We start from the raw sequence: 20,262 nt of genomic DNA on the forward strand, positions 1-20,262 counted from the left end.
CGTCTTGAACTGGTACAGTGTACGTGTTCATCTTGTACAGTGTACGTCTTGAGCTGGTACAGTGTACGTGTTCATCTTGCACAGTGTATATCTTGAACTGGTACAGTGTACGTCTTCATCTTGCACAGTGTATATCTTGAACTGGTACAGTGTACGTCTTGAACTGGTACAGTGTACGTGTTCATCTTGTACCGTGTACGTCTTGAACTGGTACAGTGTACGTGTTCATCTTGTACAGTGTACGTCTTGAGCTGGTACAGTGTACGTGTTCATCTTGCACAGTGTACGTCTTGAACTGGTACAGTGTACGTCTTCATCTTGCACAGTGTATATCTTGAACTGGTACAGTGTACGTCTTCATCTTGTACAGTGTACGTCTTGAACTGGTACAGTGTACGTGATCATCTTGTACAGTGTATATCTTGAACTGGTACAGTGTACGTCTTGAACTGGTACAGTGTACGTGTTCATCTTGTACAGTGTACGTCTTGAACTGGTACAGTGTACGTGTTCATCTTGTACAGTGTATATCTTGAACTGGTACAGTGTACGTGTTCATCTTGCACAGTGTACGTCTTGAACTGGTACAGTGTACGTGTTCATCTTGTACAGTGTATATCTTGAACTGGTACAGTGTACGTGTTCATCTTGTACAATGTACGTGTTCATCTTGTACAGTGTATATCTTGAACTGGTACAGTGTACGTGTTCCATCTTGTACAGTGTACGTCTTGAACTGGTACAGTGTACGTGTTCATCTTGTACAGTGTATATCTTGAACTGGTACAGTGTACGTGTTCATCTTGTACAGTGTACGTCTTGAACTGGTACAGTGTACGTGTTCATCTTGTACAGTGTACGTCTTGAACTGGTACAGTGTACGTGTTCATCTTGTACAGTGTATATCTTGAACTGGTACAGTGTACGTGTTCATCTTGTACAGTGTAGATCTTGAACTGGTACAGTGTACGTGTTCATCTTGTACAGTGTATGTCTTGAACTGGTACAGTGTACGTGTTCATCTTGTACAGTGTACGTCTTGAACTGGTACAGTGTACGTGTTCATCTTGTACAGTGTACGTCTTGAACTGGTACAGTGTACGTGTTCATCTTGTACAGTGTACGTCTTGAACTGGTACAGTGTACGTGTTCATCTTGTACAGTGTATATCTTGAACTGGTACAGTGTACGTGTTCATCTTGTACAGTGTACGTCTTGAACTGGTACAGTGTACGTGTTCATCTTGTACAGTGTATATCTTGAACTGGTACAGTGTACGTCTTCATCTTGTACAGTGTATGTTTTGAAGTCATACAATGTATGTCTTCAACTGTAACAGTGTACGTCTAGGGTCGATCCCCGTCGGTGGGCCCATTGGATTAAAAGTGTATTAATTTATTGAAAATGGATAATAACAATGGTACAAATAAACAATGTTTATATATTACTACCAATCACAGCGAAAGAAACTTTTACTTCGTAAATATTTTATGGAACTCTGATCTGGTACAGCGCCATTTGGAGCATAGACATACGAGTTACTATTTTTTAGGGGGGTTGGGGTGGAGTATCAGGCTGCTTTTTGCCAGAATTAATCCAAAATGCCTGAATCTGGATAACAACGTTTTTTTATATTAGGATTATTGCCAACCGGCTAGGGTTGCAAACGAAACACTAGGCATTTTTTACATGGATTACAGCTAATTTTGAGGGTAGAATGATGGAAATATATGGTAAAATGGCTTCAGGTTAGCACATTTTGCCAGAATATCTCTATCGTTTTTGCCCGAATTTAATGATTTGATTCAGCACTTGGGGGCAGTTCCCCACCCCCTCCCACTGCCCCCTGTCTACTACGCTTAAGATCTCAAGGGTACGATTCTACTAGTTTTACTATCCACCTTTAGACTGACAGAGCACGGGTTGTGACGCGAACTATACACTGAGTTTGGTCTTCTCCACGAATAATTATGTACCAAATGAATACTATGACGTTATGTCATCACAGCTGTATATCTTCTATTGAACTCTATCCTGTGCAAGGTTAGGTTTTCTAAGCTAGTTTTGGGAGTGGCAGTCCTCCTACAGGAGGTGTAAGTAGGATGAAACATGCCGTTACGTATCTCCTATGGGAGTGGCAGTCTTACAGATGGTGCAGGAGTTGATAAAACATGTTGTCACGGATCTGCTGGGGAGTGGCGGTCCTCCTGAAGGCGGTGCAGGAGGGATGAAACATGCTGTCACGGATCTCCTATGGGAGTGGCAGTCCTACAGGCAGTGCAGGAGGGATGAAACATGCTGTCACGGATCTCCTAAGGGAGTGGCTGTCCTCCTAAGGACGAACACATGACACTGGATCATGGAAACAATCACGACTTTGCCTAAAAGTTACTTTCGACTCTGTCTTGTCCAGAGATACGATTTTTTTCAGGAAATACGGATTTGTAGTTCGGATTTGTATCTGTTTAGTGGGGTGGGGGTGGGGTGGGGGTGGGGGGGGGGGGGGCTTGTAATGTCCTCGTTTTGGTGCGCTTTTGGGGAGTGTCGCCATATATAATGCATAGTATATATACTACTCAAAAGAATTTAAAGGTCAGACGATATTTTCGACATTATTTTCTGAATGTCAATTATATTAGCTAGACCATAATGTCACGCATGGTATTGTTCCATTTTGACGAAAGTGGGTCTAAGCAACCCATAAATGAATTAAAATCCACTGTCATTGACACTGTCGACTAGTTCTAATGGCGAAAACATGCTTACATTTGCACGTAAATTAGGGCGAAAGCGAAAGGTCTGCTAAGTGCCCATAACTTGCTTTTTCACAAAGCGCTTCATTTGCACGCTTTGCATGTGTATTCCATGTTCCCAATGCTGAATTTCCGTATAATTGGAGCTTGCGTTCGTGTACGGTGCACACTCCAAATTCGACAATGGTAAGACGTCAACTGACTATCGAAGATCGAGGAAGGGCTATTGCTTGGCTTCAGGGTGGCAATACGCAAAGAAATGTTGCTCTGAGACTTGGTGTCCGTCAGAGTGTCGTTGGCCGACTGTGGCAACGGTACCAAGCAACGAATTCTGTTCGAAATCGTCCACGTTCGGGAAGACCCCGAAGCACTACAAATAGAGAGGACCGCTACATCACCAATATGGCGCTACGTCAACGCACAACCACTGCACGCCGATTACGTGACAATCTGCGGACTGCGACTGGAACTCGAGTGTCTGATCAAACCATACGCAATCGTCTGAGAGCCAATAATCTACGCTGCCGTCGCCAGGCTGTTCGACCACCACTCCTACCACATCACAGAACGGCCAGACGTCAATGGTGCACACTTCATCTGCGGTGGCAACGTGTTCAGTGGGGTCGAGTGATGTTCACTGATGAGTCCAGGTTTAGTCTCCAGTTCAACGACGGTCGGGTTCGTGTCTACAAACGTCCTGGGGAGCGCTTCGCTGACGTTAACGTTAGACAACGTCACCGGTTCGGTGGTGGCAGCGTCATGGTGTGGGGCGGCATCTCTATCCACCACAGGACCCCCTCTATGTGGTGGATGGCAATCTGAATGGAATCCGCTATCTGAATGAGATTATCCGGCCGTTGGTTCTCCCAGGCCTTCAGCAGATTGGCGGCGGGGCAGTTCTGCAGGATGACAATGCCAGACCCCACCGCGCCAGGGTGGTAACGGACTTTCTCAGACAACAAGGTATCGCCAGGATGGATTGGCCAGCATATTCGCCTGACTTGGCCCCAAAAGAGCACGCCTGGGACGAATTAGGCAGGAGAGTTCGGGATAACCATGCCCCTCCGGCCAACCTTCATGATCTGGGTCAACTTCTTATGGCAGAGTGGCAGGCCATTCCCCAAGAGTTCTTCAGACGTCTGATCAACAGCATGAGGCAACGATTGTGTCGAGTGTATTCGCGCCAGGGGTGGATTCACACACTATTAAACGAATGTTCTAATGTGTAAAATCCATGTTTGACAACCTTCAACTTTGACAGCATGTCATGTGACTTTCTTGTATACAGTGACGTTTATTTGTGTTTTTTTGTAAATATGGAACAATAAATTAAATTTTTGGTGTAGTTTACATCATCAATCTAATACACTCTGAAACTTATTTGGTTATACATTTTTGACCCTTAAATTCTTTTGAGTAGTATATATAGTACTTTTAAAAGTTTTAGCTGCCACTTTGAACCACTGTACCCTCCATGGATACTATAGATGCCTTCTTAAACATTGTACCCACTTCCTGGAGAAAACCTACATCCACCATTGTATAGATTTACCTACAGATCCTCCAGGCAAGTATGTTACACGTTAGTTACAAATGGTCATAAAACGTTAAATCTGAAATTAAAGATACTTTTTAATTAAAATGTTCTGAAATATTATTATTTTATTTTTTAACAACATCACTAAAGCATATTGATTAATTAATCATCGGCTATTGGATGTGTAAATATTTGGTAATTCTGACATATATTCTTACCCGCTATATTAGTAGGAAAAGGATCTTTTATATGCACCATCCCATAGACAGGATAGCACATACCACGACCTTTAATGTACCAGTCGTGGTGCACTGGCTGGAGCGAACGAGTCAAAAAAAAGATTCATACGAAAACAAGACGTTTTCAATTTAAGTTTATGCACAGAATTTTAACAACTAATACTTACTTGCAAATATGTGGAATTCAAACTACCATATTGAATAAGTATACCTTGTGTTCCATTCATGCTGAATCATTAGAACATTTGTTTTATTCGATGCCAGTATACTGGTATAGTGGCCAATATTTATATAATGGTTTCAAATGAAAATGGTAAAACAATACAAACATCCGTGCTGTTTTATTTGGTAATAAAAATCAGTCTTCGACTTAATCACTTGCTTGTAATAATCTGCTAAATGTTTATGATGTTGTTTATAGAATAAAATTTTACAAAATGTTGAAAAAGATATTTATTCAGATAATAAAGGAAACGACGCACTCAACACATTTTATTTACGGTTATATGGCGTCGGTATTCAGATAATGAAGACGGCTTCATAGATAAATGTATTTTTGTTCTTTTCTTGAAATTATAATAAAGATTGTTATTATATTAAATCAACTTTGTTGTTTTTAGGGATTATTACAAAAATATAAGAAAACATGTTGATCATAGAATCACCCCACTCCTTCATCTGTTATTGCTATCTATTTACTTCTGACTAAAGCGTTTATCCTCCATGAAGTTTTACTTGCAACAATGTAATTGTATAAAGGTTTGTTGAAAAAAAAAATCAATACTTACAATTTTAGTTGCAACAGTGTAATTGTAATATCATTATTTATACTCAAGCCATGTAAGCAAATATAAATGTGGCAATTATTTTTATGGAATAAACTCTTGAAGAGAAAGAAAACAAACAAAACAAAAAGAAACAAACAAACAACACATTTAAATGAAAATCCTCCGTGAATTCACACTCTGAACACAATACTTCCAACTCTTCTGCTAGAACTACTAGTTATCATTTACTCATCGTCCCCACGTCAAAGTAGCATCTCCAACAGGCCTGAACGAAATGAAATCCAAGAACAACAACTACAGATAAGTGTTTATTCACTGCAAGATTGGCACGTGCAGTCCGTGTGGGTAAGGAGTTCATCTGTAAAACCAAACGAGAAAAAACACTGATAGTTTGTATAATACCTGGGCATATTTAAAACTGTGTCTGTGTATGTATGTGTGTATATGTATATACTCTTCCAAAAAGTGGGGGAACTCTAATAAGAATTTACAATTGCTAAAAGGTATATTAGCTGTGGAGAATGGTTATAAGATAATAGTGAATTAATTGGGCAAACATTATATATAAACAGGATAGCGCTAGAAGACACTCGTGCTAAATGAACGCTTACCTCAAGGCATGGTTCCCATCAGCAGTTTCATGAAGTCTGAAAATACACAAAACACTATTAGGGTAGGACAAACGTACACGCAGATCTCTCTCTCTCTCTCTCTCTCTCTCTCTCTCTCTCTCTCTCTCTCTCTCTCTCTCTCTCTCTCTCTCTCTCTCTCTCTCTCTCTCTCTCTCTCTCTCTCTCTGACACACACACATACAGTCATACAATGACAAAACCACATACACACGTGCACACACACATACACACAACCATACACACACAACCACACACACACACATGCAAACAGTGACACACACACATACATATATACACATACCCACACATATACACACACACACACACACACACACACACACACACACACACACACAGTGACACATGCATATACATACCCAAACATATACTAACATACACACACACATTACATATATATACGTATACATATATATATATATATATATATACATATATATATATATATATATATACAGTATATATATATACTGAACAAAATAAGAAACAAAATAAGAAACTTCCGCTAATTTTGCTTGAACATAACTTGATGAAAACAAACCGGGGGAATAATTGTTAGAAATTTTGACCAAGTGTGGTAGGGGTTAAAAAAAAAAAACGGGTATGACAACCTCTTGAATTGACCACTGCAGTGCATCGCAGGAGCATAGAATTGACTAAAGTGTTGATTTCTGCCTGTGGAATATTGTTCCATTCCTGAATGAGTGCTTGACGAAGTTCGTTGACGTTAGCGGGTGGGTTGGGACGACGCCTCAATCGTCTGTCCAGACTATCCCAGACATGCTCGATGGGGTTGAGATCAGGACTTTTAGCGGGCCAGTCATCAATGAAATCAATGTTATTTGTCCTAAGAAAATTTACAGTGTCTCTAGCTGTATGAGAGGTGGCTTATCATGCTGAAAAATCGAGATGTTGGCGTTGTTATGGAACAAAGGAATGACGTGATGAGCGAGAATGTCATCGCGGTAACGTTGAGCATTTAAATTGCCATCAATGACGACTAGTGGTGAACGATAACCATGGGCAATGGCCGCCCAGACCATGACACAACCCCCACCCCCGAAACGATCTCGTTCAAGAACACAACAGTCAGCATAGCGTTAATTTCTCCTACGGTAGACGCGCACCCTGCCATCACCACGTTGTAAAGAAAATCTGAATTCATCCGAAAAAAGAACGGTATTCCAGCGTCGCCGTATCCAACGAGTGTGTACACGTGTCCAATTAAGACGATGACGTTGCGTTAAAACGCATCCGACGTAAGGACGTCGTGCATGTAAACCGTTTTCCCGCAGATAATTACGAACAGTTTGCCCACTGATTCGGTTATTATGAAGCCCAGGTGTGTTAGTAGCAGTAGCAGTGGCAGTTTGGAATCGATTGCGCAAATGCGTGTTCATGATATAGCGGTCTTGACCACGCGTTGTAACACGCGGACGTCCACGACGTGGCAAGTCGTTGGTGCTTCCTGTCGTTCGAAATCTTACGCGAAGATTTCGTATCGCTCGACTAGAACTCCAAACATGCCTTGCAACGTCTTCTGTCGACATGCCAGCATCAAGCATGCCAATCGCCCGTTCGCGTAAATTATTGGGCATTCTTGGCGTACTAAAAATGATACAATGTAAAAAACGTTAATTTTTTTACAAATTTTGAAGCGTTTTCGTTCACTTGACAACAATGTCAGTAAGACAAGTAAAACAAATTGACCGAATACTACACGGGACATGTCGAACAATGCATGCACGTGCAAACTGAATTTCACGTTGTTGACGATTAACAGTGCAAAAATAATCGATAAAATTCATGAATCCTGATAATACAGCTCAAGGCTAATACTACCTATATAATTTCATTACACAATGAATTCTTTAACACAACAAATACTATATGTACAAATCGGAAGTTTCTTTTTTTGTTCAGTATATATATATATATATATATATATATATATATACAGACAGACAGACAGATAGATAGATATATACAGACACACACACACACACACACACACACACACAGACACACAAACACACACACATTGACACACACACACAGAGAAACACACACATGCGCGCACAGTGAAACATTCCTACTCCGACACAAACACACAGTGATAGTCAAACACTCCTACACAGACACAAACACACAGTGATAGTTACACACTCCTACACAAACACACTGTGACAGTCACACACTCCTACACAGACACAAACACACAGTGATAGTCACACACTCCTACAGACACAAACACACAGTGATAGTCACACACTCCTACACAGACACAAACACACAGTGATAGTCACACACTCCTACACAGACACAAACACACTGTGATAGTCACACAGTCCTACACAAATACACAGACACAAGCACACAGTGACAGTCACGCAGTCCTACAAAGACACAAACACACAAACACACAGTCACACAGTCGTACATAGACACACACAGTGATAGTCACACAGTCCTACACAGACATAAACACACAGTGATAGTCAGTCCTACACAGACACAAACACACAGTGATAGTCACACAGTCGTACATAGACACACACAGTGATAGTCTCACAGTCCTACACAGAAATAAACACACAGTGATAGTCACACAGTCCTACACAGATACACAAGCACACAGTGATAGTCACCCAGTCCTACGCAGACACAAACACACAGTGATGGTCACGCAGTCCTACCGAAAGGTATTGTAGTTTTTCTTGGACGCGTGGACTGGGTTGGTTTCTGATGACGTTGTGGTAGTTGCAGTGATTGGTGTCGTTGTGGTTGTTGACGAGGTCGTTGTTGTGGTAGTTGTTGTTTTTGTTGTTGACGGTGCTGTCTCCGTGGCTGCTGTAACATCTGGTTTGACTGTTGCCGCTGTCGCTGTTGTTGTTGACGAGAAAACTGCTGCTGACGTCGTTGAAACTGCAGGTGATGACTCGCATGCTGTGCGCCTTGTGGTTCAGGCTGCATAAATGACGCCAGGGCTTGATTTTCAAAAATGCTGGTCGGACTGAGTCTAGGGAAACTGGGTTCTTTGAACAAGGTCGATAACCCCAACATTTGTGCTGTAAGAATAAAACACATCGATGATGCGGACAGACGTTATGATGTTCGATGTTCATCGTAAACATCTTTACACACATTACAACTAGTTTTCAGTGCTTATCACTTATCTTTTAGAAATTTACGATTATCATCATCATCATCATCATCATCATTATTGATAATGACCAATACAATGAAGATGATGAGAATGATGATGATGATGGTGACGTTTAATACTCATGTTTTACACAATTCATTTACACAGTTGTACACTCATATTGTATAGAAGTTTTAATGTATAACAATTCATTTACACAGTTTTATACTCATATTGTATAGACGTTTTAATGTATAACAATTCATTTACACAGTTATATACTCATATTGTATAGAAGTTTTAATGTATAACAATTCATTTACAGTTTTATACTCATATTGTATAGAAGTTTTAATGTATAACAATTCATTTACACAGTTTTATACTCATATTGTATAGACGTTTTAATGTATAACAATTCATTTACACAGTTTTATACTCATATTGTATAGACGTTTTAATGTATAACAAATCATTTACACAGTTATATATTCATACTGTACAGACGTTTTAATGTATAACAATTCATTTACACAGTTATATACTCATACTGTATAGACGTTTTAATGTATAACAATCCATTTACAATGTTTAACACTGATAATGTGTAGGCTGTATAATGTATAATACTTAATTTAAAATGTTTAACACTTATGTTGTGTACACGTTATAATGTATAATAATTCATTTACAATATTAAAAGTCATCTTGTACCCAATTTACAATGTATAATACTTCATTCACACCATGTAATAGTCATCTTGTACTCAATTTACAATGTATAATACTTCATTCACACCATGTAATAGTCATCTTGTACTCAATTTACAATGTATAATACTTCATTTACAATGTATAATACTTCATTCACACCATGTAATAGTCATCTTGCACACACTTTGCAATTTAGAATACTTCATTTACAATGTTTAATAATTCATTTACAATCTTAATACTTTACTTACAATGTATAATACTTCATTTACAATGTATAATACTTTATTTACAATGTTAATACTTCATTTACAATGTTAATACTCAACTTGTACATAATGTCTAATGTACAGTACTTCATTTACAAGGAGTAATATCCGTCTTGTACAGAATTCACAATGTATAATACTTCTCTTACTACGTTCGGTGAAAATCTTTCATAAATTTACAATTTTAATACTCATTTGTTATGTCCAACGTTCTTCATAATAATGTTGCTAATGAAAGAAAAATGATGGTTTCCTCTGACTAATATGTCTGAATGACCAACTGATTGATACACCATAGCCTACGATTAAGACATGTGCTCTAGACTTGTCATTGCATAATAATGTTTAATATACACACATATACCACACCATACACTGCTGGAGAAAAACATTAACACATAAGCAATAAAAATCTTCAAAGCAAACGCATAACCATTCAAACTCATGTATGGTTAATGTGCGATGAGCTTGTTGGGTGCAAGCCAGAGAGATAAAGTATTAAGTAAAACGTAAATATTTGAAAGCAAACTACAAATAGGTATAAAAAGTAACATCAGAAATATTAAGTAAAACGTAAATATTTAAAAGTAGAATACAAATGGGTATAAAAACAATACAAATATTAAGTAAAACGTAAATATTTGAAAGTAAAATACAAATGGCTATAAAAGCAATATAAATATTAAGTAAAATGTAAATATTTAAAAGCAAAATACAAATGGGTATAAAAAGCAATTTATTACCCCAGCGGTCACTCATAACAGGGAAAATATTTTCCATATTTTCTCAGTGAGAAATATTCTGCATTGGTCCAACGAACAATACTATTGAACAATTTGACGCTTACAAACCAATGACCTTGTCGGTACTAAATATGACGTCATCACGATTTGGCAAACACAAAATGACGTCATGTAGTTTAAAGAGTTGGCGTTTACGGCTCTCTGTCTTTGGTGTTAAATTCATAATAAAATGTCATTTTAATGCAATTCGTTATAGATTTTATAGCAGAATAAAGAGAACTTTTGTTTTTGAAAATTATCTATGAACGTCATTAAATTACAAAGTTATAGCAATTCTCAGAACAGAGCGTAAAGTGGTTTTCTTCGTTTCTATACAGGTTGGCCTTCGTACATGTGCGTCGAAAATATAGGCTTCTAAAGAAAAAAAGAGCTGAGGTAATAAATAGAATAACAAACTCGGTACCAGTTATTATCAAATTTATGTCCCTCGTGAAATAATTTTTATTTGTCACTCGCTAAAGCTCGTGACAATTGAAAGTTATTTCACTCGGGACATAAATTTTATAATAACTGGTAACTCGTTTATTATCCTCTATATAAATATTAAGTAAAATGTAAATATTTAAAAGCAAAATACAAATGGGTATAGAAAGCCATATAAATATTAAGTAAAATGTAAATATTTAAAAGTAAAACACAAATGGGTATAGAAAGCCATATAAATATTAAGTAAAATGTAAATGTTTAAAAGTAAAATACCAATGGGTATAGAAAGCCATATAAATATTAAGTAAAATGTAAATATTTAAAAGCAAAATACAAATGGGTATAAAAAGCCATATAAATATTAAGTAAAATGTAAATATTTAAAAGTAAAACACAAATGGGTATAGAAAGCCATATAAATATTAAGTAAAATGTAAATATTTAAAAGCACAATACAAATGGGTATAGAAAGCCATATAAATATTAAGTAAAATGTAAATATTTAAAAGCACAATACAAATGGGTATAGAAAGCACTAGCAGAAGCTCTATAAGCACAGCCTTTAGCAAAGCGAACTATGATCCGGAAGTCCCGGATTTGGTGCGAAACAACCAGAGCAAAGCACGTGTCCAGCTTTCATAGGTTATCCCTCGGTCATGTTACGCTTGGCTCATACACCAGTTATGCAATGCCCATGGCGAGCGACAGTCTATTTACTGTGTGCGCCACCTACCGGGAGGTGGTACGTCACTCGCGTGCTGTTCCATGACCTGTAAGGCGGCTTGCCATTGAGGATACATAAATTAACATATTAATGCACAATAAATTAACACAATCAATCAATACTGTCGATGTGAAAGGCACTTTACATCGAGAATAACATTTTGTTACATATTAATACAGAATAAATTAACATAATTTATCAATTTGGTCGATGTGGGAGGCACTTGCCATTAAATACACATAAATTAACGTATCTGCAAAATTCATTAACATAATTAATTAATGAAGGTATTGGATTTGTGAGGTACATCAAGTATACATAAAATAAACTGTTAATGTAAACTACAGGAACACACTGTGTGCGAAGCTAGGAGATGTGAGGGACATCATGTATACATAAAATAAACTGTTACGGTAATGTAAACTACAGGAACATACTGTGTACGAATCTAGGCGATGTGTGGGACATCAAGTATACATAAAATAAACTGTTAATGTAAACTACAGGAACATACTGTGTACGAATCTAGGCGATGTGTGGGACATCAAGTATACATAAAATAAACTGTTAATGTAAACTACAGGAACACACTGTGTACGAATCTAGGCGATGTGAGGTACATCAAGTATACATAAAATAAACTGTTAATGTAAACTACAGGAACATACTGTGTACGAATCTAGGCGATGTGTGGGACATCAAGTATACATAAAATAAACTGTTAATGTAAACTACAGGAACATACTGTGTACGAATCTTGGCGATGTGAGGTACATCAAGTATACATAAAATAAACTGTTAATGTAAACTACAGGAACATACTGTGTACGAATCTAGGCGATGTGTGGGACATCAAGTATACATAAAATAAACTGTTAATGTAAACTACAGGAACATACTGTGTACGAATCTAGGCGATGTGTGGGACACGTTTCGACAAGTCTTAACACTCACCTAACTGACGATCAATCCGGGCTTGATTGGTGGCTAAAACACACAAGAAAAAGTAAAGATATTTCTTTATTAAAAATCACAAGCCTCGGTGGTATAGCGGCTAAGCCATCGGACATAATGCTGGTAGGCACTGGGTTCGCATCCCGGAACCGGCTCCCACTCAGAGCGAGTTAACTACTCGGCAGTTAGGTGTAAGGCCACTGTATCCTCTTCTCTCTCACTAACGACCCATTGGGCTATTTCTCGCTCCAGCCAGTGCACCACGACTGATATATTAAAGGCTGTGGTATGTGTTATCCTGTCTGTGGGATGGTGCATACAAAAGATCCCTTACTGCCAATCGAAAAAGAGTAGCCCATAAAGTGGCGACAGCGGGTTTTCCCTCTCAATATCTGTGTGGTCCTTAACCATATGCCCGACGCCATATAACCGTAAATAAAATGTGTTGAGTGCGTCGTTAAATAAAACATTTCCTTCCTTCCTCTCACTAACGACTAACAAGTAACCATTTACTCACTGTCGTGGACAGATAGGCTAGACAGCCGAGATGTGTGCCCCTTTATGGGATGTAATGTTAAAGTTATAAAACTGTCCTCTCACACAGGAAAGAAAGGAACTTTATTGCTAACATTGGTTACATATTGTAAATAGCTATACACATTGTATACATATTGTAAATAGCTCTACACATTGTATACATATTGTAAATAGCTCTACACATTGTATGCATATTGTAAATAGCTCTACACATTGTATGCATATTGTAAATAGCTCTACACATTGTATGCATATTGTAAATAGCTCTACACATTGTATGCATATTGTAAATAGCTCTACACATTGTATGCATATTGTAAATAGCTCTACACATTGTATGCATATTGTAAATAGCTCTACACATTGTATGCATATTGTAAATAGCTCTACACATTGTATGCATATTGTAAATAGCTCTACACATTGTATGCATATTGTAAATAGCTCTACACATTGTATGCATATTGTAAATAGCTCTACACATTGTATACATATTGTAAATAGCTCTACACATTGTATACATATTGTAAATAGCTCTACACATTGTATACATATTGTAAATAGCTCTACACATTATATACATATTGTAAATAGCTCTACACATTGTATACATATTGTAAATAGCTATACACATTTCTTGTACGGGTTAGCGAATAAACAGAACAGAACGGAATAGTGTAGAATTCAATCAAACATTAGAATACATTAAATACTGCATGAACAGAAAATGAATAGTCTAAATAAATAAATAAATAAATAATTAAATAAATAAATAAATAAATATTATAAATAAATATTATAAATAATTAAATAAATAAATAAATATTATAAATAAATAAATAAATAAATATGAATATATATATATATATATTGTGTGTGTAAATAAACATGACATAGCTGCTTACCTTTCTTCTTGAGTGGACTTTGTCCTGCAATTAAAATCGTATATCATCGTCATGCTAAGAAAAACCTTACTGCATATGACGTCACAACATCGTCATGCTAAGAAAAACCTTACTGCATATGAAGTCACAACATCGTCATGCTAAGAAAAACCTTACTGCATATGACGTCACAGCATCGTCATGCTAAGAAAAACCTTACTGCATATGACGTCACAACATCGTCATGTTAAACTTAAATTGACTGTATTTGATATAATACTATCGACATAAACTGGCTGTGCATGCCATAATACTATCGACATATTAAAAATAAACTGATTGTACATGACGTAACAACATCGTCATATTAAAAAAACTGACTGTATATGATGTAACTATATTGGCTGAAGGAAAAAAAACATACATGACTAAAGACTGTAATGGTATGCATGGTTTAGAACTGATATATAAGGACGGCTTACGTAAATATCATCTTATGCACACACAAGAAGCATTCCCGATAATGAAAACAGAATCGAGAGATTTAAACCATGCATGACGTACTACAACAGACTTGAGAGATTTAAACCATGCATGACGTACTACAACAGAATCGAGAGATTTAAACAATGCATGACGTACTACAACAGACTTGAGAGATTTAAACCATGCATGACGTACTACAACAGAATCGAGAGATTTAAACCATGCATGACGTACTACAACAGAATCGAGAGATTTAAACCATGCATGACGTACTACAACAGACTTGAGAGATTTAAACCATGCATGACGTACTACAACAGAATCGAGAGATTTAAACCATGCATGACGTACTACAACAGAATCGAGAGATTTAAACCATGCATGACGTACTACAACAGACTTGAGAGATTTAAACCATGCATGACGTACTACAACAGACTTGAGAGATTTAAACCATGCATGACGTACTACAACAGACTTGAGAGATTTAAACCATGCATGACGTACTACAACAGAATCGAGAGATTTAAACCATGCACGACGTACTACAACAGACTTGAGAGATTTAAACCATGCACGACGTACTACAACAGACTTGAGAGATTTAAACCATGCATGACGTACTACAACAGACTTGAGAGATTTAAACCATGCATGACGTACTACAACAGACTTGAGAGATTTAAACCATGCACGACGTACTACAACAGACTTGAGAGATTTAAACCATGCACGACGTACTACAACAGACTTGAGAGATTTAAACCATGCACGACGTACTACAACAGACTTGAGAGATTTAAACCATGCACGACGTACTACAACAGACTTGAGAGATTTAAACCATGCATGACGTACTACAACAGACTTGAGAGATTTAAACCATGCATGACGTACTACAACAGAATCGAGAGATTTAAACCATGCATGACGTACTACAACAGAATCGAGAGATTTAAACCATGCATGACGTACTACAACAGAATCGAGAGATTTAAACCATGCATGACGTACTACAACAGAATCGAGAGATTTAAACCATGCATGACGTACTACAACAGACTTGAGAGATTTAAACCATGCATGACGTACTACAACAGACTTGAGATATTTAAACAATGCATGACGTACTACAACAGAATCGAGAGATTTAAACCATGCATGACGTACTACAACAGAATCGAGAGATTTAAACCATGCATGACGTACTACAACAGAATCGAGAGATTTAAACCATGCATGACGTACTACAACAGACTTGAGAGATTTAAACCATGCATGACGTACTACAACAGAATCGAGAGATTTAAACCATGCATGACGTACTACAACAGACTTGAGAGATTTAAACCATGCATGACGTACTACAACAGACTTGAGAGATTTAAACCATGCATGACGTACTACAACAGACTTGAGAGATTTAAACCATGCATGACGTACTACAACAGAATCGAGAGATTTAAACCATGCATGACGTACTACAACAGAATCGAGAGATTTAAACCATGCATGACGTACTACAACAGAATCGAGAGATTTAAACCATGCATGACGTACTACAACAGAATCGAGAGATTTAAACCATGCATGACGTACTACAACAGACTTGAGAGATTTAAACCATGCACGACGTACTACAACAGACTTGAGAGATTTAAACCATGCACGACGTACTCCAACAGACTTGAGAGATTTAAACCATGCATGACGTACTGCAACAGACTTGAGAGATTTAAACCATGCATGACGTACTACAACAGACTTGAGAGAGATGCATGACGTATTACAACAGAATCAGACGGTATATCATATTAGGTAAAATAATGTTTGCATAAAAGTAAAATATTTCTAAAATGTGAAGAGTTGTGTATATTATATTCAAGTCTGAATGCCTAATTAATATAAACTTAGTTTATTTCTGTATACTATACCAGGTTTGTATAAACATAATTTGTGTTAATTTTGTTTGGGTACTTCACTTTAATACCACAAAACCCCCAACAATAATGTATAATATCTTTCAAAAGGCTATTTTAGAAACCACAACCCCCCCCCCCCCTCCCCTCCCAAAAACAATAACAACATAACATTTACAAAAGAACTCACCGTATCTGTTGAGCAGGGCGCGTGCTGAAAGAAAAAATAAGTAATATCACGTCATTTGACACGCACCCCTTGGAGAATAACCAATCGCGCGGGTTTCCTTACAACTAATTGCTTCAGTAATCTAAACGACTATAGCGGTATACACAATCAACACCTTATATCTGCACAACGTAAAGTCCAATGGGCATTTGGCAGAAATAGCGGTTGATTCCATGAATCTCTATCTTGTGTTTCGTCTATAGGAGGACAGCCACCCCGAGGAGATAATTTTCTGGACAAGACATCCGTTGGACCATCACAAAGAGGACTGCCACTCCCAGACTGGTTTTTCGAAATCAAAACTAGCATATTCCCATTAGAATAAATACAGCTGTGATGACATGCACTCATGAATCATTGTCACATCAGTGATATCAGGTGTTCAAGAAATGTGAGTATATCCTGCCCCACCGGTGGCACCCGTCATGAGGACTGCCACCACAGCTGTCAGGTCCGTCAATGACCAATCTAATTAAAATTAGCTCCACTATTACATGTGGATCTAACAGCACGCCGTTGGAGCTCATGTCCAGTTGACCTTTCATTCGACCAATCAAAACCTTACTTGCAAAATCATGCCAGTGATTTGAAAAGAATTTGAAAATATTCGGGATTATGCCGAGGGTATACGAAATGATTCGGGTGAATTACGAAGTATGCCAGAAACTAATTTTAATATAAAATTTTATATAAAATTCGTTTCAAGACGAAAATAAACCCCGTGATGGTATGCCATAAAATCTGTTTATACAAATATACAATCTAGAGTTTATTACTGCACTTTACTGCAAGTTCGCCTATTGCATAAATAGTCTCGCCCGATATTTTTAGAATTTGTATGCTCCCGAATAACGCTATAAAAGGCGAAGTGTAATTGGTCGATATTTAAATTGTTATTTAGAGATGAAATGTCACCTGGACATGGAAGTCATTTCTCAAAAAAAAAAGTAATATAAAAAATATTTCGTTTTAGTTAGGTTTTCTTACTTCTATGTGGACTGGACTAGCATGTACTAATACATGATATTTAGAGATACACAGAATCTAACTGATGATCTAGATCAGAGAGAGAGAGAGAGAGAGAGAGAGAGAGAGAGAGAGAGAGAGAGAGAGAGAGAGAGAGAGAGAGAGAGAGAGAGAGAGAGAGTGTGTGTGTGTGTGTGTGTGTGTGTGTGTGTGTGTGAGTGAGTTAGGTTTTCTTACTTCTATGTGGACTGGACTAGCATGTACTAATACATGATATTTAGAGATACACAGAATCTAACTCATGATCTAGATTAGAGAGAGAGAGAGAGAGAGAGAGAGAGAGATAGAGAGAGAGAGATAGAGATAGAGATAGAGATAGAGATAGAGATAGAGAGAGACAGACAGACAGACAGACGCACATACATACATACATACATACATACATATATACATACATACATACATACAGATAAATAGATAGGTAGTGCAATACTTGAAGTTGTAATCAGGACCATTTAATAACTGCAATATTCCGATTCCTATAATGGTAATATCCCACGTGTTCCACTCTTCTCCTTAAATGGGCATTGATTTCAGCTTACCTTTCAGAACTGAAAACAGAAGAAAACAAATGAAAATCTATGTGCAGCAATTAACACAGAACAGAATAGAATAGAATAGAATATAACAGAACAGAACAGAATAGGTGTTTAACAATACCCTAGCACGAAACCTACATCGGCAATTGGGCGTCAGGCTATGGTATATGCAAACATTAAGTGACAGCTACTACATGTTAGTGTATAATTATTGTTAGTGTATGATGTAGTATTTAATGATGTATCTGTTTCTCGGTTTATAGAGATCACGTCATTATTAGATACCTATGACGGAGTAGTATTTTGAATATGACGCAAATGTGTGAGATATACTATTGCGGTGATGACTTAACTAATACATATACTGGAGATAAGTTGCTATGAAGTAGTTGTGACGTACTATTATAACTATGACATAGAGTGTGGTGGAGATGAGCTATGAAGTAGGTGTGACATACAATTATAACTATGACATAGACTGTGGTGGAGATGAGCTATGAAGTAGGTGTGACGTACAATTATAACTATGACATAGACTGTGGTGGAGATGAGCTATGAAGTAGGTGTGACATACAATTATAACTATGACATAGACTGTGGTGGAGATGAGCTATGAAGTAGGTGTGACATACAATTATAACTATGACATAGACTGTGGTGGAGATGAGCTATGAAGTAGCAGGATTCTGCAAGTAAGGTTTTGATTGGTGGACATGAGCTCCAACTGGCTGTCTTTAGATCCACATGTAATAGTGGAGCTAATTTTAATTAGATTGGTGTGACGTACTATTGTAACTATGACATAGAGTGTGGAGGAGATGACGTACTATGAAGTAGGTGTGACGTACTGTTGTAAATATGACACATAGTGTGGTGGATATGACGTGTTATGAAGTAGGTGTGACGTAATATTGTAACTATGACAGTGTGATGGAGATGACGTGCTATGAAGTAGGTGTGACGTACTATTTAACTATGACATACAGTGTTGTGAATACAACGTGCTATGACATGCATATAGTTGAGTAACTATTGCGTTCCAATAACGTGAATATTGTGCATATGATGTGTCCATTGGCGTAGCCAGTATTTTATACTGGGGATGGGGGAGACGTCTACACTGTTTATGAGTTGTCTTTCGGAGCGATAGGCAAGTACAAAAGGTGGTGTCAAAAAAGGTGTGATTGGAAAGGGGGGGGGGGGCATCCCCAACCGGCTACGCCAGTGAATGTATTGACGGTGAGTGTGGTACAGTGCTGTAACGACGGTGTCGCTATGACGTGAGGGTGACGCAATATTGAAGATATGACACTGTGATGACGTCAGTGTGGTGTAGTGTTGTGGCTATGACGCGTGTACACGTGGGCTGTAGCCTTGTGGATATTACACAAGTATGACGTGTCTATGTGTGGTGTTGTTACATTAATATGACGTAAGTGTGGTGTAATGACGTAGATATGACGTCAGTGTACTTACTATCTTCTTGTTGTTCTATCAATGCCTCGGCGTCCATGGGCGGAGCTTGCGTTGCTGAAAGAAGCAAATAAAAATCAGCGTCATGACGTCATCACCATAATACATCCTAATGTATGACGTCACAACTAACTTCAGTATATCGGCTTATATCACATAGGCGGGAC

General features: G+C 37.7%; 1 protein-coding gene across 4 annotated transcripts in view; it reads right to left on the reverse strand.

Annotated features, from left to right (window-relative positions):
- Nucleotides 1-5,446: 5,446 nt before the first annotated feature.
- LOC121373451 (flocculation protein FLO11-like) overlaps nucleotides 5,447-20,262 on the reverse strand; it is a 71,757-nt gene continuing 56,941 nt past the window's right edge. For all 4 annotated transcript variants that reach the window (XM_041500114.1, XM_041500115.1, XM_041500116.1 and 1 more), the window contains 9 exons: nucleotides 20,099-20,152; nucleotides 18,626-18,634; nucleotides 17,019-17,042; nucleotides 14,445-14,468; nucleotides 13,003-13,035; nucleotides 12,058-12,105; nucleotides 8,664-9,035; nucleotides 5,929-5,964; nucleotides 5,447-5,675 (listed from right to left, as the gene is read on the reverse strand). In XM_041500114.1, coding sequence (XP_041356048.1) covers nucleotides 5,930-5,964; nucleotides 8,664-9,035; nucleotides 12,058-12,105; nucleotides 13,003-13,035; nucleotides 14,445-14,468; nucleotides 17,019-17,042; nucleotides 18,626-18,634; nucleotides 20,099-20,152 — 599 coding nt within the window. In that variant the 3' untranslated portion in view covers nucleotides 5,447-5,675; nucleotide 5,929. The remainder of the gene's footprint in view (nucleotides 5,676-5,928; nucleotides 5,965-8,663; nucleotides 9,036-12,057; nucleotides 12,106-13,002; nucleotides 13,036-14,444; nucleotides 14,469-17,018; nucleotides 17,043-18,625; nucleotides 18,635-20,098; nucleotides 20,153-20,262) is intronic.

This window comes from Gigantopelta aegis, chromosome 5 (assembly GCF_016097555.1).
Source record: "Gigantopelta aegis isolate Gae_Host chromosome 5, Gae_host_genome, whole genome shotgun sequence".
In the NCBI taxonomy this organism is placed as follows: Eukaryota; Metazoa; Mollusca; class Gastropoda; order Neomphalida; family Peltospiridae; genus Gigantopelta; species Gigantopelta aegis.